Below are 25,063 nucleotides of genomic sequence, written 5' to 3' on the forward strand. Positions count from 1 at the left end.
TCATATAAACAACGTTCAAACGTTTCGACCTTTTTCGGTCCTTTTCAGAATTGAATATATACAAAACTTACATATGTTAAATATGTATAAATTATTATATTTATACTTAAACCTATAGTGACATAATTATATACTGATCCTGATGTCCTTTGATTTAACTTCACTTGTCACAGTACTATCATGCTTAACAGAATTTTCAATATTTTCGGTAGAAACGACAACTAAGAATTATGGTCGAATAACCATATTGATTAATTATCAATATGATATGACCATTATTGTACTAGATTCTTCAATTTATCGATTTTCCAATCAATAATTATTGTGTGACATTTCACAAATGTATGTCATATATACGTATACGTTTGCACTGAAGAGGACCATTAAAAAAAAAGGTCGAAACATTTGAATATTATTTATATGAAATGTAATAAAGTATTTTAATTATAGCATACGTTATCTTGTTAGGCTCTAATAGCTCTTATTGTATATTAATTGAATTTTATTCATATTGAGCTGTAATTCATATTATTCTTAATTGATAATATGAAAAGTTTTATTTATTATTTTATAAACAAAATGAATATAAAATTAAATGAATATAAAAATATAAAATTTTTTTATGTTTCAATAGCGTTGAAAAATTTATGTCAACAAATTATAAATTATATAAATTTCAATATGACAGATAGTAATTTTTTTATTTCAAGATTGATTTTATTAAAAATGAAATTTAATATATGTAAAATTTTATTCTCAAATTTCCATTCTCATACAAAATCACTATTCCTTTCTGATTATGTATATCACCGATAATAGATAATTTAACGAATTGTATTATTGTTAAAAATCACAGACATTAAAACTTCTATTTTTCAAATTTAGTAAATTCGCAAAGGATATGTTTCAAGTGGAAAGGTAGATCCCTCGGGTTGTGAAATTTATTCACGTTCATTTTTGATGTATGTTCGCCTACCGCGCAAGATTTAATACGAAAGTCGAAGGGACTTAACCCCTTGGAGTACTGACGGGTGTACGTCTCCTGGGCGTTCATTTAAATTCTTACCGCGCCGGCAGCAACTGTGTTGAGATCCTTCCTATGGCGAATACATTGTCAAAAATTATTCAAATGATGGAAAGTATTATAAATATTTTATATTATCATAATTGTACGCTGATCCAATAATTAAGTTTACAGACATATTTTTTCTTTTCTCTCTCTTCCTAGAAATACAGAAATACAGAAAAATACGCAATATATATATAACACTTTATATCTCTGTTACATTTCACATAAATTTCTTTCCGATATCGAGTAAATTCAATAATTACTTAATAAAAGATAATTCTTTAATACAGTGAAAATGTCAAGCGTGATATTTTTTTGTAAATGTAGAAAAACAATATTGACATTTTTGTTAAATTTCAAAAGAAATTATAAAATGTCATAAGATATATATCGATATATTTTTATCTCGATTTACGGAAAAAAAATTAGATTCTCTAAGACTCTGAGATAACACTCGCTTTTTTGTTTTATTCAACACTTTTTCATTATACACATTATTTTTTTCTTTCTTTTCTCCTAATGAAAAAATTACACAAAATGCATATTATTAGTATAAAAAAAAAAGTACTAGAAGTACTAGATTTCCATTTATTTATTTAGCTCCGTAAAAAATCAGTCAGATCATTATCCAAATTACTGGTCTAAAAAGTAAAAATTTCAAGCTTTAATCTATTTTTTGAATCATTTCATTATAATTATTTTTAACAAAATTACTCTCTTAAAAATTGCCTATTTTTGAAGGAGAGAGAGGGATCTCTTAATTTTTTGGAATAGTGTACATTTGTGAGTGAAAATATATGTATGTAATATATATATATATATATATATATATATATATATATTTATTTAATTAATTTATATATATATATAAATATATAAATGTATGTGTGTATGTGTGCCTAATTATCATTTTCTTAAATGAAAATTAAAAATTAGTTATTTATTATACATACATTTATATATATATATAAATGACAAATTTGTCTCTTATTAGTGATCATGTATATTGCCAATAAGTAAGTTTGTCATTTATTCAAATATACATATATATATATATATATATATATATACTTCTGTTTTTTTTAGAAGTAACTGGACGAAATATAATACAAATTACGAAAGAGCTAACGTATTACGCACCGGCGGTAAGCAAACTTTTCATCCGAACGAACTTGCTCGCCACGAATTCGACAAACGGCAAAGTTCCGAGGCTGTGGTAAATCGAGGCTCGAAATGCCGTATAATTCCGCAACTCACGAAAACCTTTCATCTCGCGAGGAATTAATTTATACGAGCGTGTTATCGGATGAAGCCGAACCCTTCTTCCAATGCTACCTGGAGGGCTCACGATGGAATTCCTGACTGAATTGAAATTGTTCGCGGATGAAATTCCCGAGGTGTGTTCTCGAGCTTCGGAATCAAGCCTTAACAAACTTCAAATAGAAACGCGAACGGGTGCCTAAACTTTGTCCGGAGCGACCGAACAAAGTGCGACGATAGGAGAAGAAAAATTGCCACGATCATCCCTTATTCACTCGAGGAATTAGCGTGATTAATTAAGAGGTCGCTTTTTGTCGCTCACATTCAGGTCGTTGAGTTGATCCGAGTGCTCCTCCGCAGCTGACGTATGCCGTTAAAAGGGTACCTAGCTGAGCAATGTACACTCTTTGAACGTCATGCACTCCTTCGCCATCGATAATATATCGCTCTACGATAACGGATGGCAATGCTTACAGTTGTAATCACAATTGCAGTAACGACATTAAACTGCAATAGTGATATTATTCTTTTTCCTGTCTCTCCAACCGAAGAGAACATAACTCTTTTATCCAATTTAAATTTCATAATTTAATATGCGCGCAAGAGATGTTTAATATCGTATGGCTACAATTTTAATTAGAGAACCGCTCTAATTCTGATTGTTATATCAGTAATTATTCAGAGCCACCCGTTAATCACGGTTGGATATAATGATAGGCAAAGGAGTCAGCATTTTGAACGTGCTAATGTCAAATGTGACTGATTAATATAATGTGTACATCAGGAAACGATTCTTGTATATTAAATCTCGCCCAAACAAAGATTACTTTCTTTAATACTCGTCTTCATTCACTACATGTAGTTTTACATTTTTTCTCACTGTTACATTAATTTATCGTGCTCGAGAACAAATTGCAATTGGGATATACGACCACAAATGCTATAAATACCTTCATTCAATGCGTATGAGCAGGCACGTACAGTAAGTGAGAACTTTAAACACGTTGCCTTCTACGTGATTGCAATCGACGCTCCAATCAGGAGCTAAGAGAACATCGTTGATTCTCGGTTTACTGGTGTGCGTGCCGACGATGTTACCGTCGATATGAAAGTTTCGCGCTCTTTCCTCGTGGGAAACGAGATCGATGTTTTAAAAGAGACAGCTATATTTGATGGTCGCCGTGAATTTCACTATTCTTAATGAAGATGATAATTTCGGCTTTTATCCGATAATTTGATTACTCTGTTATTATACCAATTTTATGTTTTAACTTAACAATCATCATCAGTAACTGTCTCGTATATGATTTCGTATGTATACATGCATAATATATTGAATAGGTTATTTAAAATGAAAAATAGAGTTAATTTAAGAGAAAATGATTCTAATGTTTTTGAAAAAACAATAATTTTAAAGAAAATATATTTGAAATATACGTATATAAAAATTGCATGAGTTCGAAAAGGACATTTAGTGGCTACAGTACATATTTCTTGTAAAATATTGTCATTTTTAAATATATTTTAATTTATATGTGTGTGTGTGTGTGTGTGTGTGTGTGTGTGTGTGTTAATAATATTATATAAAACTACAATGATTAAAATATAACGCAATTTAACAATGCAATATAAATGCATGGCAATATAAATTTCAAGCGCTCTAAATTTACATGGTTTCCAATATTTAATTTAAACTAAATAATCAAGTTCTAAATAATAAAGATATACAGAATATTTCTAAAATAACGTGGTCTCAGCCGCGCTCGTGAACGAAGTGAAGTACTAGCATCAAATATTATCAGAATAAACCATTAGCTAAAAAGATCCCATTTAAAAGAAATCGCTATTAATTGCTCATTGAATCGTTTCCAATCTAGAAATCTATCAATCGATGTATCAATTATACGATACGTTTACTATATCTAGTTTACTATATCTATTTACCTTGTGGGAACTTTGGACCTCCACGAAAAGAAACATCGAAGGCTTACAGCACTCTTCTCTGTCTTCTCCTTTCCTGTACAATACGTGTGTACACCTCACGTACTTCTTCAGAGAAGAAGGTTTGAGAGAGAAAGAAAAATAAATAAAAGCAAAAGATGGCAGCTGGAAATTTAGATAAAAAAAGAAAAGGTAATCTCGAAATCGCGCGCGAACGAGAGAGCTTCCTCTAGCTTGCAACGACACGCGAATCGCAACGGCCAAGTGGCGCGACTGAACTCAGCTGAACCGAGTCGGAGCTTAAATTACCGAAGAGAGAGAAGGTGGCGAGGGTGGTAGCAGCGGTGGTGGTGGCAGAGGCGGAACAGAGGGTGAGGATCGCGTCGTCTCCCTCGCATCGATTTACTGACTGTGGCGCGCGCTTCGCTCTTCGCCAGCGCTCGCGAAAAGCACTCCAGGAAAAGCGCGAAACAGGAAAACGCCGCGAGCTATCTCGCGAGAGAAGCGCGCTTTCAGATTCAGAAATTTTTTTCCCACATGATGTGGCGCACAAATATAGTTTGTGTTACTACTCTCTCTTTTTTTGAAAAGTTGAAACTTTCCAGAAGAAGAGGTTTTCAAATTCTCCCTTGAGTATATTGAAACCATCAATTTTCAAGAAATTGCTTTTAGGATGAATTAGGAAAATTATCAGGCTAGTAACGATTGAACACGCTCGCGCGTTTCGAAATGTAATGCGTGATTTAAAAAATGAGAGAGTAAGAAAAAGAATATTACTTTTTAAACAAATCACTTTGAAGAAAAATTGGCAGCAGATTCTGCTCGATTTCTATTTCCGATTCATCAAGTTGTTTAATATTTAAACAACTGTTATTACATCGTTTTTGTTTTATCGAATTAAATAATATGTAAAAATTTGCATTAAACAAGAAATCTCTTAATTATTTATGAGTAAAGTTCTCAAATAATATCCATTTGGAAATTTCAAACTTCTAGTCAAATATTTAACTCAAAATCAACAAATAATAATACAAATCAGTTTCAAATTATATAAAGCCTAGGAAATGTTGCTTTTTTTGTTCCATATTACTTTTAATAAGAATTGAAAACGTATATACTGTGATCGGTTCTGAAGATAGTATTATCTCTCAAGCGCAGCCAAAAGCCTCGTGGCAGAGAGAGGGCAAAAAGAGTGAAGGATACTTGAGATATTTTGTTCGAAATAAATACTACCCTTTAGAAAGTACTAGTGGCACAAAACTCACAAACTGCAGTACGGTTATATCATGCAATGAAAGTTACAATGAAATTAAATTTGAGCAATATGAGAATTGAGGAAATCAACGAATGCAATAACAAGGATCGAGAAAATTTCAGGAATATAGAAACTCGTAATGCAACTGATAAAATCTGATGAAAAACTATCCGATTTCCAAGCGACCTTATTCATTTACGCGACATGATTTAAGCGACATTTATTATATCTTTATGAAATACATCGTCGGTATATTTCATAAAAATATAGGATAACTGAAATAAAAAAAATAGGTCAATTTTAAATTATATTTGAAAATTAAAATAATGGAATTTCTATATTTTAATTAAATATTACATTAATTATTTTTATATAACATATCAAAATATTTAAAAAAATATTGAAGTTACTAATTCTAAAAGTAACATTTATATAAAATTTAAGTTAGATAGTGACTAAAGTAATCTGAAATAAAAAATAAATTTTATATTCTTATTCGCTGTACCCACAGTTATCGATTTACATAGAAAAATTCTGATGTTTTTCCAAAAAGTTTTAAACATTAAAATTTCAAAAACAGCAAAAAAGGCAGTTATTGATTACAAAAATAAAATGGTCTATCGAGAAACCGCTATCAAATAAAACTGACAAAAATTTTTTTCGAACTTTTACAGAAACCACTCTTTTTAGTGAAAATATTGGTGGAATATATTCGAAACGTATGTAAGACTTCTTTGAATACTTCTTGATGGTACATTTCACTAATCAATAACTATTAATTCCAGTAACAAGGTTCCAATAACAAAATTTATCGTAAGTGGAAAAAGATCCCTACGGGGAGAGATATTCTCGCGATCGATTCGCCTTTTCTGAAATCAGCGTTTTCTGAAATGCGATCTCAGGATGCTTAGACCCATGTTTATCGTCGATATGCTTCAACCACTATTTGCTCGTCATTGGTATGATCGTTATTTCGGTATTCATACTCCCGACTGAAATTCTCCGTGCTAATTAGGATTTGAAACTCGTGACGCGATATTCACCATTTGGCAATGATATTCCTGATAGCTGAAGGTTGTATTGTTATAATTCTTCGACGAGCAACATGCCAAAATTAAAATACCTCGAATAAAAGTAATATTTATTGTTCAAAAATTCAAATTTTCAATATTAAGAAACCAACACTATTTTTTCTAGAGATATATATTTCGTTGCACATCAAACTATAAAGATCAATTTCCTGTACGAAATATCGCATTTCAACTTAATTTATCTCATTAATATACATTGAAAGTTATATATTATTAGTGTATTAATTTAATGCACACAAAAGTGAGTTGATTATCTTGCGCTTGATTACACTCATTACTGAGACCGGCAGTGAAGAATCGTACATGTATCAAGGTTAGCGTGCGTGATTAACAATTCAAGTTTATAACTTTATTATCCTGTTTTTGAGTGCTTCATTAATAATTCGGCGAAAAAGCAAAAACGAGAATTCGCCAGGGAGAAGAGCGATTTTGCGTGCTTCATCTTGACGACCTTCTATTCCTGCGTGACACGCAAGTGATTGCGTTATCGCGCGATGGTGATCTGGCTGAGAAAAAGAAAAATATATACCTAACGAAGATAAAAAACGACGTTGATAACGATAAAAATTCGCACGGAAACGAGCGGTACGAAAACCGTTCGGGTTTCTGCTGTCGCTTCTTCTTTTTTTTCCCCTGGCGCAATGAGGACAATATATCGAGGATTTGGATTTTAACGATTTTTCAGCAGTGATGTTTTGCAGCAGTTTGCTCTCGGTGTTGTGCATGTCCTAATAAAAAAAAAAAAAATTAAAAAAACGGCGCCGACTATGTACTCTTGTCGAAAAATTTATACACTATTTTACACAAAAAAATATTACTTTAATATTTCCTTTCTTATGCTACACTTAGTGATACACTTGAAGTTTCAATGTAACGTTTTAGTCAACTAATTAATAATTGGAAAACTCAATAATAAGAAATAGAAGTAATGGCCAACAATTTCAAGATATTAACTAATCTAATCTAATCAGTTTAGTCTCAATACAATATAATTGGAGCAATGGAGAAGATGATAGCCTTTGGTATTTTTATGAAATATTAATGCTTCGCAATGATAACGTGACGAATGGACCATGCGTCTTTTTCTCACACATTTATTTCTGTGTTTTTATTCGTATACAACATCTATAAATTTTCTACTCCTAAAGTATATTTCGTGTCATCAAATACAAATAACTTGTAGTTAGAGATTTCACATAATTAGATTTTACTTTTATGAAATTTGAGTTTAAAGTTTTATTACAAAGTTTAATATAAAACTTTCTTATAAAAAGTTTCATGATGACATCCAGTTAACCATACAAATGATTCTAAACATCCTATATTTAAACATGTCGCAAGTGCCAGCTCACGAATGATAGAAGCAATTATTCTTTCATTTGCAGTTACTACTCATCAGCGAAACAATCCGACAACTTGATTCTTGCCATTATCGGTGTAATGAGTACCCGTCTGTTGTAAATTTTTAATTAAAATATTCTCCTTCAAGAGATCCTCTGAGATCTCAAGCAAAGAGGAGTCTTGACGCGGCAGGTCATGGATCCATTCAGAAATTTTGAATCTGATTACATGATAAGAGGAAAAATTCCGAGGAGCCATTGGCGGGGTAAACTGGCGAGGCAACAGATAAAAATAGTGAGAACGACGAGTCGGCCATTGCGGGGAAGACCAATATAAATCGAAACGGTTTCCTTATCTTCCATAACCGATATCTCATCGTTTCTGTGAAAAGGCAAAAGGAAGGTCGAATTCTAACGTCTCCCGCGGCAAGCACCTCTCTACAGTAATGCATAACTACACATCTAAAGAGAGATTTAGGGATTTATCTTTCCCCTATAAGACTCTCGCATTTATCAAGAAGAATTTTGTAAGAAGCGTCTTTCAATCGTGAAAGCGACTCTTTTATAGTAATTTCTTTTTATAGTAATCGTGAAAAAGAAAAAGTAGAAGTCACATCAAAATATAAAAAAAGAGCTATATAAAAGTTTCTTCCGTACTATACAAACTTTATTTAAGATAATTGCAAACTTTTCATTATTATTATTATTATTATAAAAGTTAATAAAATTACATAAGAAAATATTTTAAAAATGTATACAAAGGGTTTTAAAATCACCGGATATTGTTTTCACTAAGATTCTTTTAGTCAATGTACAATCGATTTCTTTCCAGCAAAATAGAAGCGCATAAAATAAATAAAATATATCTGATTAACTTTTAAGAAAGAAAAAGTAAATAATAAATAATAATAAAAAATAATAATCTTAATTGGAATTAGAATTTATTATATAATAAAATCTAAATTAAAAATTTAGTTAAAAATAAGTGATATTAAAAATAAAAAAATTGTTATCGCCTTCAAGATTCCTTGTTAAAAAAAATTATTATCCCTGTATTGGCCGTAAAAATTGCGATCGAAGAAACATTCGACGTTTCCGAGATTGATTCTGTATTATCTTATTTTACGGTACGTTTATTGAACTAAGTTTCTCGATTGATTAATAATTCGCGCATCAAAAATTTCATTGAGTGTAACAGGGGGAGAGTAGGTGGATGGGGCGGAGGCGATGGATACGAAAGGAGAGAAGAGAGAAGAGAGAACTTGTACTTCTAGGCAGGCTGGTTAGGGGCGCTACACCCTTGCCAACATGGCTGTCGCCGTCTGATACTCCGCACGAGTCATCACGCATCCGGATATCTGTGCCACGTCTGTTACCAAGAAAAAGCAGCGATTCGCGCAAGCGAAAAAATCACGTGAGTATAAAGGGTAGTGACAAAAATCCCGCGTCAATGCACATTCGTGAATATAAAAATCTATCCCGGAATACGAAACGAAATATTCGCGTTGAACGGAACGAATGTTATCCGACAAGGTACAGCTGCCCTGCATGGTGTGTGTGTGTGTGTGTGTGTGTGCGCGCGCGCGCGCGCGTGTATGTGTGTGTGTGTGTGTGCATGCGTGTGCGCGTGTACGTCGTGTATATCCCCATATCCTTGTATGTACAATTGCGTCGGTGTTTCGAGACGCGTGTCTACATCGGCGATCAATAAAATGATGGCGGAGAGGAGAATATTTTGACATAACGTGCGTGTATTCTTGCGCCCTAAAGACACTCCCGACATCTCATCGTCTACGTGCCATATCGTTCGATATACATGCTTGCACCCTGTTTGCACCCTTCAACTGCATCCGTGCGCTATCACCTCCCACGCACTGTCCCTTCCCGGAAGTGATCATTCTGCTCTGGCGTTATCCACTCGCCAATTGTATATCGCCCACGAGATGTCGCGTCAAGGGGGATTGATAACGTCGTGAACATTTCCTCGTTATCACCCACGTCAAACAATAAGTGGCAAACATCTTGGACGTTATGATCCAAAGAGCCAATGTCTTGGAAAAGTTAGAGATCTTAAACGTTTCATTATATTTTACAGTTTCTTAATATAAAATGTAATAAAAGACAATGTTACACGCACATACAGACACGAAGTTATGATATTGTTGAGGACACGTGCGACAAAAAGCTAATTTAGTTCGTCTGTCGATATCCTGTTAGCTCGTAATGTTCGCATTTTCAATACTTTTATGAGAGTTTCATGCCTCAGTAAGATAGCGATTAAGGTTCTTGTTTAGAGTTATAATATTTTGTTTCGTTAAGAAATACGCACAAACTTGACCTAAATAAATAATAAATAGTAGCAGACATCTTACTCATCTAACCATCAATAAGGGACGCAAACTTCGTCTTCTTCGCCCTCACAGTATTGACTTACAACGGCAAATACAATCTCGCGTGGAAATATATGGGGTGTATCAAAAACGCTTTTTCTCTAATTGCAAATTCGTTCAGAAATATTGATCTTGTTAATGAATTAAGATTTACTAGCGAACGCAGCTGCAAGCTTATGCAGAATTAGGTATTAAGAGTCGCTGTCTGAAATTGGGTCACATATCCAAAATAAATTAAAATTAATCGGTTCGCATATTTCATTTGCTTTACCAAGCTGTAAGTAAATTGCTCCTGACGTGAACATTTGAAAATTTGTTTTGTACTAATGTATAAAAATATGGGATTTATTTTTATTTATAAAGAAGATTGTTAATAAAAAGATTCTTTCGTAAATTAAGATTAAAAACTATCGTGGAACTAACGTTACGCCTTGTATACACATAATACGTAGATAATCACTCGACGTAGAGGTTTTTTTCTACGAACGTCAAAAAGTGTCATACGGTGACACGTTGTGACAACGACGAAAGTGTAGTCAGAAATTCGAATGACTCGCAAACTTTTCAGTCCGAAGCGATCGAAAGCATCTCGCGAGAAACCTTGACGTGCTTTTCACCGAGATATCCAATTACAAGCGGTAATGCATCCTCGATATGTATTCTCGACACGTACGATGTAGAATAGTATAATACGAGTGGTGCATCAAAGATTCTATACGGATATCTTGACATAATAATTAATAAAAAATTTCTACATTCTTGTTTGGGATGAATTTTTTATTTAAGAAAAGAATACATATATTCTTTAAATTTCTTGGAGTGAAATCTCACTTCAAGAAAATGAAAATGCAGCTATTTTTGGAGAAGAGTGAAAATATTTCACTTCTCGAAAAAGAGTGATAATTTTTACTCAAAAATAATATGGAATCAATCCAAATAAAATATATATACATACTAAAAGAGTCCCACCGTCAATACATCGAATTTGTGATATTTCTCGACTGTCATCAAGTTACGATGAGATATGTATTAGATTTTTAAGATAATTCATAAATGTCTTTATTAAATATTAATATAATTTTATGTATTGATTAATATCATTAACATTTTAAGTTCTCAAATTATTTTTCTCGAAACTTACGATACGCAAAAAAAATTTTGTTGTGCATTTCTTTATTTATTTTTATCTGAGAGAAATTACTATTTTCTTTTTTTAGTGCTTTCCTGCATATGAATACATATAAAATATAGAAAAAAATTTGATTTATTAAAAAATGGTTTTGGTAAATATTTCTTTGTGATTTTGAAAATTATTATAATTCCAGTTCATACTTTGATCGAAATAATTAAAGCACACTCTTGAAATCGTATTCTACATAGAATTTTTCCAAATATTGTTGAAAGAAGCAAATCTTATTGAAGGGATGCCATCAAGTCATCATCTTGCTTGATACTGGATCTCGTAGATTTTTCTCCCTGGAATCCTTTGATGACGATGTGTATCCGATTTCACCAAGAGATATCTTTCTTTATACTCTTTGATAGTCAAAATTGCGACAAAATTGATTGGAGAGACAAAATTGATCAGTTTCTTCAGAAAAGTATACACTACGACAGTTACAGTATTTACAATTCTGTCAATATTTTATAATTAATACGATCGCCGCGGCATTTCTGTTTACGTCGCGCAAATAACACAAAATTGCATAAATTTATTCGTCTGACTGATAAAACATCGTAAAAGTTTCCTCTAATTTGATGGTCAGCTTTAATGGCCGGCTTTTATCACTCTTCTGAGACGCTTTAACGACTTTCTTTTTTATTACTTTGTCACATTTATTATTCATACGTTCACTATCTGCTTCAATTTAAATGCGTTGTATTCTTAAGAAATTTATGGTTGGATGAACTTTAATTGATGTTGAAGCATAATTTATATATATGATGATAATGAATAGTATCTTCAAATTTGCATTGAACAAAAAAGGAAACTTATTTAAATCTTTGTCTAAATATTCTTCATTTGCAAAAATTTTTGCAAAGATTTTTAATGATTTTCAGAAATTATTATTATAATTATTATATAATCTCATACCTAAAGATTATATACTTTTAGAATAATTACTATTTTAAACATTAAACATTAACATACAATTTTAAATTGAAAAAAATTGATTTTATCTATTTTTTCATTGTATTTTATATCTATTTGTGTTGTATTATATGCTGTAGAGAAAAAATTTATTACTATTTAATTTTTCATCACTTTTTTCCATTTATCCCTAAAATGATGATGATAATGTTTATAACAAAATTTAAGTTTTAAAAATGAAAACGCTTGTTTCAATTAAATAGGCTAATTAAAAATAAAGAATTAGCATTTTATATTTCACTATAAAATAGCTAAATTTCTAATAGAGCTATAATAGAGACGGCCATTTTCAAACACAATATTCACTTGGCTTCGCGATCGATCATGTAACTTATGCGGTTACAATTGTTTCCATTTGTTAACATATTACGTCAGCGTGTTCTCGACACCCTACAGTCCGGAGACGCGAAAAGTTTCAATAGAGAGTATATGTTTCATCGATGAGCGAGACATAGGTAAATGATGTGGCGAGCAATGGCGTAACGTCTAACAATGTCAAGCATCGTTCGATTGTTTCAGAACAGTTTGCGATATTTGTTGCTTGTTGGAAACATATGAGACGTTGATATTTTAGAGGACCATCCATCGAGGTGACTGTTAATAGGGATTATTATGAATGGCTCCCGGTACATCCGATGTTCGATGTGTGATATCTGATATTTTCAATAGAAAGATTCGTTTTTCAGAAAGAAAAATCTCGTTAGAATCTGCAGAAAGCATGTTTCTGCATCGAATAATGTCAAATATCTGCCATCGTACATATGAATTCTCCATTACACATAATGTGTATTCTCCATTTAACGATGAGAAATGTCCACTTACTTTCCGAGAAACCTTCGCATTTTGATAAAAAAAAAAAAATTACTATTCGTATATCGAATTTGTAGTATGTGGGTTGAATAAGGAATGAATTATTAGTACTGTCACATGGAAGTTTTAAAATATCCCGAGTGCGATATTTCACTTGCACTGCACAGCTGTCATTAATGCACCGTTGAACCTAGGACACCGAATGACCCAAATCCACTAAAAATTTTACAATCGGATGTCACTGGCATTCCATCGCCGCCGGCGACACAATTATCTCTTACAAAATACGATCCGCGTTGAAAACCCAACTCGATCGGGACTTCCCATGGGAATTCAAACTGCGCATTCGTTCCAAACGACTTTTATGCTACGTCAAAGCGTTAACTGTATTGCTTCTGGCGTGCCAGGAAATAATAATGCCAAGAAATAATGGAACGTTTATATATAACGCTTATATGTTGACGCTAAACAAATGAAATAATTCCATTATATTAACGAGTCACGCCACTTTTTTTTCGGCCCTGAAACTCCTGCTTTCTATTTCGATTCTCGTAAATGTCCCTTTAGGGCCTTTAAAACCAGAGACCTCGTTTACAAGAGAGGTTTGACAAGGACGTGCGCGTAGGATTGGGAGAAACTGACAGATAAATCCTTTCTCGCATTTCTCTATTTGATACATTACAACCGGAAGGTGATGTCGATTAATCATTATACAACAGACGAACAGTAATCATCTTTATAAATTACTCTTCGATTTGCGCTTGATGGAATATTCATAAGATCCTGACATTCTCTGCTACTTGAAAAAGTTTTAATAAGATCGCACAATACACGTTGCCCGCTATGATTTTTCAAATAATTCACATTTTTTCTTATAAAACTTGCAACCTCGTATTTACATCTCATGACAATATAATACAATAGCAATGAATAACTATCCATTTGAGAAACAGCGGTATTAATAAAAAGATTTGTTAACTGTAATATATTTCTTTCGTTAATCCTAATTCAGTATTTGTGTCGAAATTTCTTTATTATAGTATTAATGAATCTAGTATTTTAAATTAATATATATATTTGCTTAAAATTAACGTAACAATTTGTTTTTTTCATTTTCAAAGTCAAAATCCGAGGAATAAGATTATGTAATTTAAAATTGTGTGAAAAACATTTGTTATAAACAATTTTTCACATCATAGTTGAAGAAAATGTTCACTAGAATACCGATAAGAATTAATATTATTTCACAATGGATTATTTAGCAACGATTGACTCAAATTCTTTATCTTAATAAATCAAATTGCTAGACGTTTTTGAGAAAAGATTGATTGTAAATTACTAAACATAAGTAGCATTCTTCTCGCAATTTTCTTCAGAAACGCCAACCAAACTGTATGAAAAAAAAAAAGTAAAGAAAAGGAAAATACAAGCTAGAATATTGCGCACTTACAAACACGCATCTAGCAAAACTGAGATGTAAACACGCGGAGTTACCGTAATGGAACGAGAAAACAGAGAAACGAGTGAAAATGCACCGAGCGGAAGACAGACGCGACTCCTAGATATACACATATAGAGATTGCCAAGTAAAGAGGGAGAGAGAGGGATCGGTTGAATAGGTACCCCCTGGACAGGGATGAAAGTGGCAAGGGGTGGATGAAGCCAAGCGAGAAGGAAACTAGGACGAGAGGTGTTGGCCCAGGATGGGAGTGCGTTGGTACTAGCTCGGGCCACTGACACGCCGTCCAGTCCTGCGCAGGAGAAGGGAGAGGGGGAGGGGAAGGGGGAGGGAAAGAAAGGAGCGAGAGGGTGGATGAAAACGCGTGGATTCTCACCTCTCTCACCGAACGATGCAACCTACTTTGTCGCCTGTTTCATTTGTACGATAAAACGTCGCCCTATCCGTCTATCTTATCCGTTGAGCAGTGATTTCTGTCCAGATGGAATTTTTCATCAGAGTTTTACGCTCGCCTGTTTGTTTGCACGAGTTACATTTCACATTCCGATTAAAACTTGGTTGTGTTCCACGCGTGCGACGGAGTTTTCTGTATTAAATTAAATATTTTTGATAATTAAATATCTTCGGAATTAATTGATTATACAGAATGAAATATGCAAGTTTCTTTATTCCCGCTGTAACTGATACAAAACTTCCGTTAAATTTTCTTAATCCTCTGTTAAAGTTAAGTTTGAGAAGCGTAGCTTCCTCAAGTTCTCGAATACTTTTAAGCTCTCGTTATCTTTTGTTCAAGCGCGATGGTCTTCGTACTTTCTTCGCAATCACGCTAAGAATTGTAATTCTAGCGTTATGTCTCCACGTGCATGAACGAAAGGAAAAAGATTATTTCGAGAGATGCAATTCCGTTGCAAGGAACGATACTGTTCAAAATGCCGAATGATCTCCGTCACTCGCCAAATCTCAACAACAGTTGCCGTTCATGGCATCTCGACACGTCCGGCCGCAAATAGGTTTGTTCCACTTGCGAATACGTATCGGAAAACAGTCTGCACTATTGTTCTTGACTTTGTCAGCCGCAAGAATCCGGTGACACAATTTGAACATCGATAGGAGGCCTGACCTTAAGTAGAACTTACTTCGTTTACGGGAGAGATGCGATGGATGATTTCTAGTTCAGTCTTTATTAGCTTATCGATTTATCTGATGGTTTCACTCCAACATGACGATGAAGATTAGCACTTCAATCTTCTGTGTTTATCGGAAACTTGCAACATGAAATTCGGAATCTTATTATCCTTCATCCATCACGTTCAATAATGAAATTCAGTTAATTAACAACGGCTCCAACAAATTCAGTTTGGATTGAAATATCAATGTGCGCACACGATCTTATTAATAATGTTTTAATAGTAATTCCGAAAGTTGATTTTATATTTTATTTGAAGCAGAAAACTAACGGCGATGGCAAATATTATTTTCACGCGTCGCGCAGCATCAAATCGAAATGATAATATCGAGCGGCACAACGTGCCAAAATCATCGTTCGGGCTCGTCCTCGATTCCATCGACCTCTCCTTTCCGAAAGGAGCTTAAGGGCGGGGTAAGCTTCGCGTCTATAAAGTCGGCCGCAAATGCACCAAGTCGAGTGGCGGCGGTACGTCGACCGCCAATATCCGCAAACTCGGTCAGTAGGTCAACGACAGATGCATCCGGTGCAGTTGCGTGATCTCGCGGGTGTAGAGTAAAGTTCTCGTTCCGAGCTGAGTCACCTATTTCAAACTTCAAGTTGAAAAATTTCAAGTTGTTATCAATCAAAAACGAAGTTTTCATTTTTCTCCTCCATTTTACATCTCCGGTCCGCGCGCGTATTGATTTCCAATTTTTTTTTTATTTTATTTTTTTGGCTATTCTACTCGGATCTTGCATTCTTGTCAATTATTACAAAATTCTTTTTTTTTTTTTTTTTTTTTTCATTAAAGTTAACATATCTCTTACTTCTTTCTTTTCAACGTGTTGTTTACATAAATTCTCATATTAAATACCGCAGACTTGTGCAACTATTATTTTAAAAATTGGCTTCTATAAAATGTAGAAACAAACATTTCACTTTATATCCGCGAATCCTCGAATATGCTCGTTACTTTTGCAAAATGACTTGTTGAAAAATTCATCTCGCGGATTAATTCGCAAATGAAAACTCGTCCTCTTCGTAGGCCACGAGAACGAAGAAATTCGTCAAGCTGGCGCCGTTCAAGCTCCGTTTCTCGAAGATGCTGAAATCGCGCAGTTCCGGCGATAGTCGCAGCAACAGCGTGGAATCCGAGGAACAGCAGCGGCAAATTAATCAGTCGTTGCCGTCAGGTACAGACGAGTTTGCGGATGCACCCGAGACGGAAACGGACAAGAATTGTTTGTCGGTTAGAAACGAGCAAACAATTCCCAGCTCACCTCCACCCTCGTACGAACACGTTCTCGAAGAGGTGAGTGCGCCATATCTCGGATGGAAATTTAATTGATCGTTCTCGATACGGATTATATACCATATGGGACGACTAAAAAATAATATAGTCGACATTCTCGATTGCGTCAATCGAGAACTGTTTACGCGATCCGAATTCAGTTTCAAGGATTATACGCATAGCAATCCTACGAATATATCGAATAATTCTACCTGGGGTATATCGCGGAATACAAAACATGCGGCCCGAAGCGAGGTCGATATCCATGACAGTTCACCGATGGAAAATATAACGCGCGGGATTAACGATATACACGTGGACTGTGTAGTTACCTATGATCCGCTGTGTGATAATTCGCGCCACGTTGTCCATACATCGCATTGTAACAAATAGTCGCGTCATACGTACAGCTATAGCCAGTAGCGATCACTTGTCACAGGCTGCATTCTATCAAAGCATTTCACTCACGCGTATAAAATATCGCTTCACATAATTTCTTATTAATGACAAATTCGGAATTTCGGCATCCCGAAGTTCAATATTTTTTGCCCTTATCCTATCACTTTTCCTTTTTTCTCAATTATAAAAATATTATTATTTAGACACGAATGGAATCATCGGCCATTGCTCTACGAGAAGGAAAAGGCTCTACAAAGGAGGGAAATATGGAAAAGCAGATTCCCAGTAACGAAAAAAGTACGGAGGACGCTGAAGATGGTGATGGAGGTGATGATGGCAGTGGCGGTCAAAGAGGTGGGGACAGAAAAGCCAAGAAAATACTTCATAAATCGAGCAAAGAATTCTACAAGGCGATGGCAAAGCAGTGGGGCATAACTTGCAAAATGAGTGATCATTGCAGATGTTTGGATTGCCAGGTATATTTGTAAAGTTTTTCCTATTATTCGAGATGAGGTTTAGATAGATTCGAGTCTCGAAAATTTTCAGAATTAAAAAAAGAAAAAAATAAATTGGACCGAGATTAGGTCCACCTATTCATACATGTACATCTAATATCATACACATAAGAATAGGTGGACAAGGACTTCTTGACATCATTTTTGTCTCTTTCTATCACATGCAAAATAATCGAAGTGAGTAGTCTAGATTTACTTCTCATTTGATGACAAAGTCGACGCAAGTGTCGTTCTACTTTTGTTACTTATTGAATGCCAAGAAAGATAGAATGATGTTTATATCGACTTATGTCACTAAGTGAAGAAAAGCCTTTCAAAGTCTGTGATTGTATCGATATTAAAATATATAAACGTTGCAAATTTTTTGTTTTCAAACAAAACTGACGAAGAAAGAGAGAGAAATTGAAATTAGAATGATTGATCGAAATAGAAATAATTTTGTTCACTCGCCGATTTCATATTTGAAATTCGGAATAGTGCAAGCTGTATCACGTCATTACAAAACGCGTTCTGTCGCAGAGCCATTACTTCGACTGCGACTATGAAAAGGACGAGCAAGCAAAGGGCGATGGCGGCCTTAGCGCCGGTACGCCGATGTTCATCTCCGAGGTGATGCATGGCACCGCCTGCGCCCTTCTTTAAATCGCCGCATACTTCCGGTTTCGCTTCTTCCCTCGACGGGAAAGATGTCTGCCTGACTACATATGTAGAAAGACGTCTACCTGATTACACGCACAAAACGGGAATCAGCGCCTAAAGAACGACGGAGGAGCTTCGCGCATTTATATTCTGTACAAGATACGCAATGTCATTGATGAGACATCTGCGTGTATTTCAACGTAAGAAAAAGAAAGAGAAGCTACTCATGCGCGCGATGAAATATAAGGGAAATATCGTACGCTTTACGGCATACAAAGATGCGAGATAAATTATTTTGAGATTAGACTACTAAGTCTGTGTACACAAGAGCACATCAAAGACAACCAATGTATAATTACGCTGCTCTTATACGAAAAGGAAACAAAAGGGAAATTCTTGCTTCTTCTTTGCATAAGAGCTGTTCGTCGGACATAAAATAAAATAGAAGAAGATACATTTGAACAGTATACAATTTTGAACAATTTGAATGTCATCTTCCAATAAAAGGTTTTCAACATCTTTTTACGCTTTTGAAAATCTCTTTTAAGAATCTAAAGAACACTGAAAATTTTCTATTGCCATATATTTAAATTGTTTAAATATGGCCTAACATTCAAATGTATCCTCATCTTTTTTGCAGACTTATTTTTTCAGCATTCGATGTAATATGTGTCATACTACGTTGCAAAGAGCCGTATCAACTAGCGCAACGTGCAAGGCCACTTTATGGTAACATTGCGACGCGAGTCGTTTATCTTTATCGTGATTTAAAGATTTGTTAAGAATGGTACTTCAAGATTAAACGTAGAGAGTCATCGATGTGCGCTTTATAACTGTCAATTGCATTGCACTCGTTCCAGTTGGAGTTTTACGACAGAGTGACAGAGTTAAAAAGACACACACACATACACATGAAAAAACAGATAAAGCGCCTTAATTCGAATATTCAATTATCATTTTTTAAAATAACATAATTGATTAATTACAAAATTTTCTCATTAATTTCTACAATATATTGAAATTTCCCTCTCGAGTTTTAAGAAATAAAAAAGTAAATAGAATAATATTTAACCTTCCGGAGCTGAAAATCTGTAACACAGCTACTGGCGCTAAATTTGTAAGACTCGTTTAACGTAAAGGCAATGTTAATTAAAAGGCACTAATTAAGAAGCCAAAATAACATAACTCATATAAAAAATGAATACTAAATATATCGTTTACACTGCTACAAATTTAACACTGCTACGAATTTAAGATTTTAAATTCTTGACTTTATTTTGAATCTTTATATAATTCATTGATCATCTTTAATTCATTGATAGCATCACTGTTGTACACATGCTTGGCTGTTCGATTCATTTTCAAAGTTTCGTTTTCGCCCTTACATCTTTGGAACTTTCATAAACACTCAGCCTTGAAACTCTCTTCAATGTTTGTCCGGAAAACATGAGATTATCGTATATTACACATAACATCGCTGAGGATGACTCGAAGCAGAGCTGAAACGTCCAATCGTTCTCTATGTATTATTTAAAAAAAAATACAATATATAATTTACACATCGTTTACTGCGCTGTACTTTCATTGCCAATTATTATTATACATTCTTATATTTTTAAAAAATATTTTAATAAGAATAATCCAAATGTATATCCATTTGCATAAATGTAACATAAAGAAAATTGAATTGTTTGACAGAAATTTATAATTGAGTAAATTCAATAGATTCATCATCTATTCCGGAGGGTTAAACTTTATTACTCTTATTTAATGGCATGTACTTAAGATATTATAAAGAAAGAGAATCCATACTAGAACATGAAAAATCTAATAAAATCCTCGTATATGAGCGCAGAGAATCAGTTATTCCATTATTGGATGAGACGCAGGTTTCATATATTCTCCCGTAAAAATTCGAACGATAAAAATCATCTTACGTCGAAATTCTTTTATACCGACTTACGCATTCAAAATACGTGTATTTTCCATTATCCTCGTTGTATCGAGCATAACAATAATTACATCGACAGTTGTACGACAGTAATTACATTAACAGTAATTACGTTGTATGAATTGCAATTTCATATCGCGTTAAATCTACATTAAAAGAAAACCGAATATACGATTTTTATAACAATCGGCCTTCGGTAATTTCCAATACTGTTTTTCAACACGCGAAATTATTTGTCCAGCGTTGGATCTTTCGAGCCTGTACACTTTGAACTTTGTAATTTCATTGTAAGACAAGTTTTTGGTATTACGTATACTGTGTATATATATCAAGATTCTAAATGATACTACGCGAATGCGCCGACTTATCCAGACTTATCGTCGAATGTAGGTCACTATCAGATAAAACAAGATGTTTTCCATATTGTTTACGCGTGTCAAAAGGAACTAATGAATAATATACTCGCGCCGAAAGAACTCCAATCCTTTGTAAAGTTCTTTTAAAAGGAACGAGTGTTGGGAAGTGCAAAGACCTCTTACAGTTTTCTATCGGGGAGAAAAGTAGTTAAATAACTAACATATGTTAAGTGTAGTGATTTTCCTTGAAGATACGTTCGAAGAAATCGAAAACTCATGAAACACATGAAAGTATTTTAGATGAGATCGTCGAATTCGCGAGCTCGACGACGTTAATCGTGGACCCTTCAAGGGCAAAGTAGTGAGACAGTGATCGAAAAGAATTCCAGCGAAACATAACACACAGTACCTGCCTACACTTGTTTTTACGAGAATCATTTCTTTTATATCTCACAGCGCGAAAGGGAGACAACTATACGCAGACTACACGATATTGCCGTACTTCCTTTTATACAGAATGTCCCCAAAATACTTGTACTCGTACTTCGTATCTAATCTTAAAACGAAGCCCATACGAAGTCTTTTAAAGAAATCCTGTTATCTTTTAAGTTTCGCGACTTAAAAAAATAATAAAACGTTACAAATCCTTAATTTTGTTATTCAGGAATGTTGTACAGATTGTGATTATTTATTCTTTACAATCAATTTAGATAAAATAAGTCAGTTATGAATTAAATCAAGAAATATTTAATTTAAAAAATACTGTAAAAGTATTTAAATAAATTAAAAAATTAATGTTTTATATCACATATGTATATGTATAATGTATATACATATACATATATATATCTTTTCTATTTTTAATATTTTTTATTAAATTTCAATTTTTTATTTTTATTATATATTTTTGCTAAATTTAAATGTTTTATTTTTATTATATTCTTTTTTATATGTTTCTAATGAAATATAGTACCCTATTCTTTCTACTTAAATTACATTTTAATCCGTGATTATCTTTGATTTTTTTTCTTCTATTTACTTAAATTTTCTTTCTTACTTATCTCAGAAAATGAATATTATTATCCTGTTGTTTACCGTTGAGATGTTACTCATCCTACATATGATCAAATCTTTATAATTGTTCGGTACTTGATTTTAACATAGCGGGGCTCTTTTCTTTTTTCTATCTTTTCTTTTAATTCCAAAATCGCACATTTTACAGCTGTGAATTTTGATTCTCTTCTAATATAAATCATCCCTCTAGTTATTAAATTAATTTCTTCTGTCGATATAATTCGTTATGTGTATTTCTACGAGAATATGCACTTAGGAACAAAAATCAAATTTACGCGATGTTTGCGTAAATAATTTTCTAATGAGCCATTTTTTCATTTGGAAAGTTGAAATGCGAGTGTCATCGGACATTCGTATACATATATTGCATATCGTTCGTCTGTTCGTTTATAGTATAGTATATGTATCTCTTGTGTATATCTGTGTGTGTATGTACGATACAGAGGCAAATTAGAAAATAATAAATGAAGAATATATGTCTCTGGGATATACAAGAGGAATATTAATGAATTGATTAGATCGCGATGAAGGACAGCGATGTGACTGCTTAGCGTTACAATCGGTGCTTCCGATTAACCTTATTATTACAAAGTTACTCGCTCATTGTCGAGTAAAATATATTAGTTGCATGGACGAATCACTCAATTATTCTTTTAATTTTTGATTTTAATCATCTATACATATACTCTAAAAGCATGATAAATGAAAGAGCGTCGTTAATTATTTAAAGTACTCAGAATGACGAAATATGAAAAAATATGTAAATAAATGGTTCGGATTTCATTTACGATTTAGTCTAATTACTTTGGAGTTTATTTTTATTCAACAAGAGAACTTTTGCAAGTGAGTTACTTATATCGCTTTTTTTCTCTCATAATTTCTAACATAAAATATTTTGGCAATGCTAAGACGCATGATCAATTAAGAGCTAATATCTTTATATAATTCTCAGTACTTCATCTGTCTGCAGATATTTCGAAGTGTCAGACAGCAAATCTACCTAAGACAAATATTTATGTAATCGCCGATATTCAACCACTGCATGCGATAGAACATCGCTCATAAATCGAGCCTAGTTGGAGGAAAGCGCAATTCTTTGCGTATCGGACCATGAACTCTATAAATTCGTCGTACTGACAATTAGATTCAGTTACGATAAATCGGAATACAGTTAACCTGCAGGAAAATATGTCAACAATCGACGTCGTACGTTAGAATAGATCCGTCAATTAGTACATATTTTTCGAACAGATCTCCAGAAACAGTCGGAAAATATAGACGGAGGAGAAATGTCAATTGGTTTGTAACGAATGTGCAATTTGTACAGCAAACGTATTTCTCATTCAGCGAAATACGTCGCGAATTGGAACTGTTTCTCGCATTAAATCAGTGCTTTGCAGCCTAAGTAAAACGACGTTATAAGATCTAGTCGATGTGTGTCAATACAAAATAACTATTCTGTGTATGTATGACGTGTATAGAGAAAATGTGTAATACGGCAGAAATTGTTGTATAGAAAATATTGAATGTAAAATCGATGTATTCTAACAAACAGCACCAATAAACAAGGCCTAAATGGTAAGTGATGTCTTATTGCGTCATTTCCAGCGTGTTAATCAACCTTCTCTCTGTGTATAGCGATGCAAATACATCTCACGCTAATAAAAATCTAAAGTTTTCTTAGGAATGTTTCTTAAAATATTTGTACACAGAGAGAAAATGAATGTTCTTATTGCGATAATTGGAAGTTCTATCGCCTGTCGATGAGCAATTCTTTGCCGCTATGTATGTTCGGAGCTCGAAATCCAGGAGTATGAAAAATATTTTACATTTTGAGAGAATTTGTTTAAATTAAATGCAATCGTTACTTATAATATTATATATAAATGTAGTGAAATATAATCTTTGATATCAATTAACGCGGGATAACGCACGCATTGAACTTTCCATTCTGCGAATGTTTAATCGACTCTATCATCATTCTCTATTTATAAACTTCATAAATGAAGAGCGTGACGTCAAGCAAAGTGACGTGAGTTTCAGAGAGATCGACACGCATGTCCGGGAATTGAAATGTCCAACAGGTGGTTCGTAGGCCATAATTCGTCTATTGCATTTCCTTGTGAAATCTGCTGATATGGCGCAAAAAAAAAAAAAAGAAACTTCGGATTAATGCGAAGAGTCACATTTAGCTGGAACGAGTCCGGGTTTCCGGTGACATCACAATCATGCAGTTGACTCCTCGGAAAGAATCACGTTGCCTTGCATCCGCGTGTCGAGCATTTGCGCACGTATTTCTCTCTCTCTCTCTCTCTCTCTCTCTCTCCTCCTCCTCTCCCTTTCTTTTCCTCTACGATCACTGAAATTCTTTATTCTCACTTTTTTGTGAACTCAGGTTCATTTTTATGGTTGTCTACCAACAATAAAAGCATCTCATAGAAAATCTTAGGGATGTTCTTTCCTTACAACTATTTTATATCTATCGTACATCTCTATTTTACACTTAAGATTCTAAACAAACAATAAATCTCATTAATATTCAAACAATGAACAATGTTTTCCGGAAAGTGTGAAATATCGATAAATACTCTGAAATGCGAGCAAATGTGTTCCGTTTATCAAATTTGACAATAGCGAGATTTCAAGAAGCAATCGTTCGTTTGAGCTTAATTAATTAATTAAAGAAATAAAATATGTATCGTGGATAGATTTAATATTGTTCTTTGCAAAATCATTCGACGCGGTTCATTTAAAAATTACTTCAAATTTTGAACGCAGTGTGACAAAGTCTATATTTTAAAACATCGAAGAACTTTATAGCGTTGTTCAACTGTGATCAGAATATTCAAGAAAAGGCTCGAGCATCAGTCGAAGGCCATTATGCACTATACGTCTGGCGACAG

General features: G+C 33.6%; 2 protein-coding genes across 3 annotated transcripts in view; one reads left to right on the plus strand and one right to left on the minus strand.

Moving 5' to 3' along the window:
* Positions 1 to 4,627, minus strand: part of LOC105146809 (uncharacterized) — a 48,953-nt gene extending 44,326 nt beyond the window's left edge. Inside the window, exon 1 of the mRNA XM_011057338.2 lies at positions 4,274 to 4,627. The gene's annotated coding sequence lies outside the window, so the exon portion shown is untranslated. The remainder of the gene's footprint in view (positions 1 to 4,273) is intronic.
* A 4,590-nt stretch (positions 4,628 to 9,217) lies between these two features.
* On the plus strand, positions 9,218 to 23,742 carry LOC105146808 (uncharacterized). Of its 2 annotated transcripts, none has more exons than XM_011057336.2 (4): positions 9,218 to 9,370; positions 16,981 to 17,247; positions 17,829 to 18,101; positions 18,660 to 23,742. In XM_011057336.2, exons 2-4 carry the CDS (start codon positions 17,038 to 17,040, stop codon positions 18,780 to 18,782), a joined length of 606 nt encoding a protein of 201 aa, XP_011055638.1. In that variant the 5' UTR covers positions 9,218 to 9,370; positions 16,981 to 17,037; the 3' UTR covers positions 18,783 to 23,742. The 2 variants fall into 2 exon arrangements, with proteins under 2 accessions (XP_011055638.1, XP_087270881.1); XM_087414755.1 differs by lacking the exon at positions 9,218 to 9,370 and adding an exon at positions 16,171 to 16,451.
* Positions 23,743 to 25,063: the final 1,321 nt, after the last annotated feature.

This window comes from Acromyrmex echinatior, chromosome 1, assembly GCF_024713525.1.
Source record: "Acromyrmex echinatior isolate Ae372 chromosome 1, ASM2471352v2, whole genome shotgun sequence".
NCBI lineage: Eukaryota > Metazoa > Arthropoda > Insecta > Hymenoptera > Formicidae > Acromyrmex > Acromyrmex echinatior.

Bases quoted from the DNA above. Each gene is read 5' to 3' on its own strand.
- LOC105146808 (XM_087414755.1), top strand. From the start codon at position 16,272: ATGATAATATCGAGCGGCACAACGTGCCAAAATCATCGTTCGGGCTCG. The intron at 16,452-16,980 runs GTCAGTAGGTCA...TCCTCTTCGTAG, and splicing joins CGCCAATATCCGCAAACTCG to GCCACGAGAACGAAGAAATT. The intron at 17,248-17,828 runs GTGAGTGCGCCA...ATTATTATTTAG, and splicing joins ACGAACACGTTCTCGAAGAG to ACACGAATGGAATCATCGGC.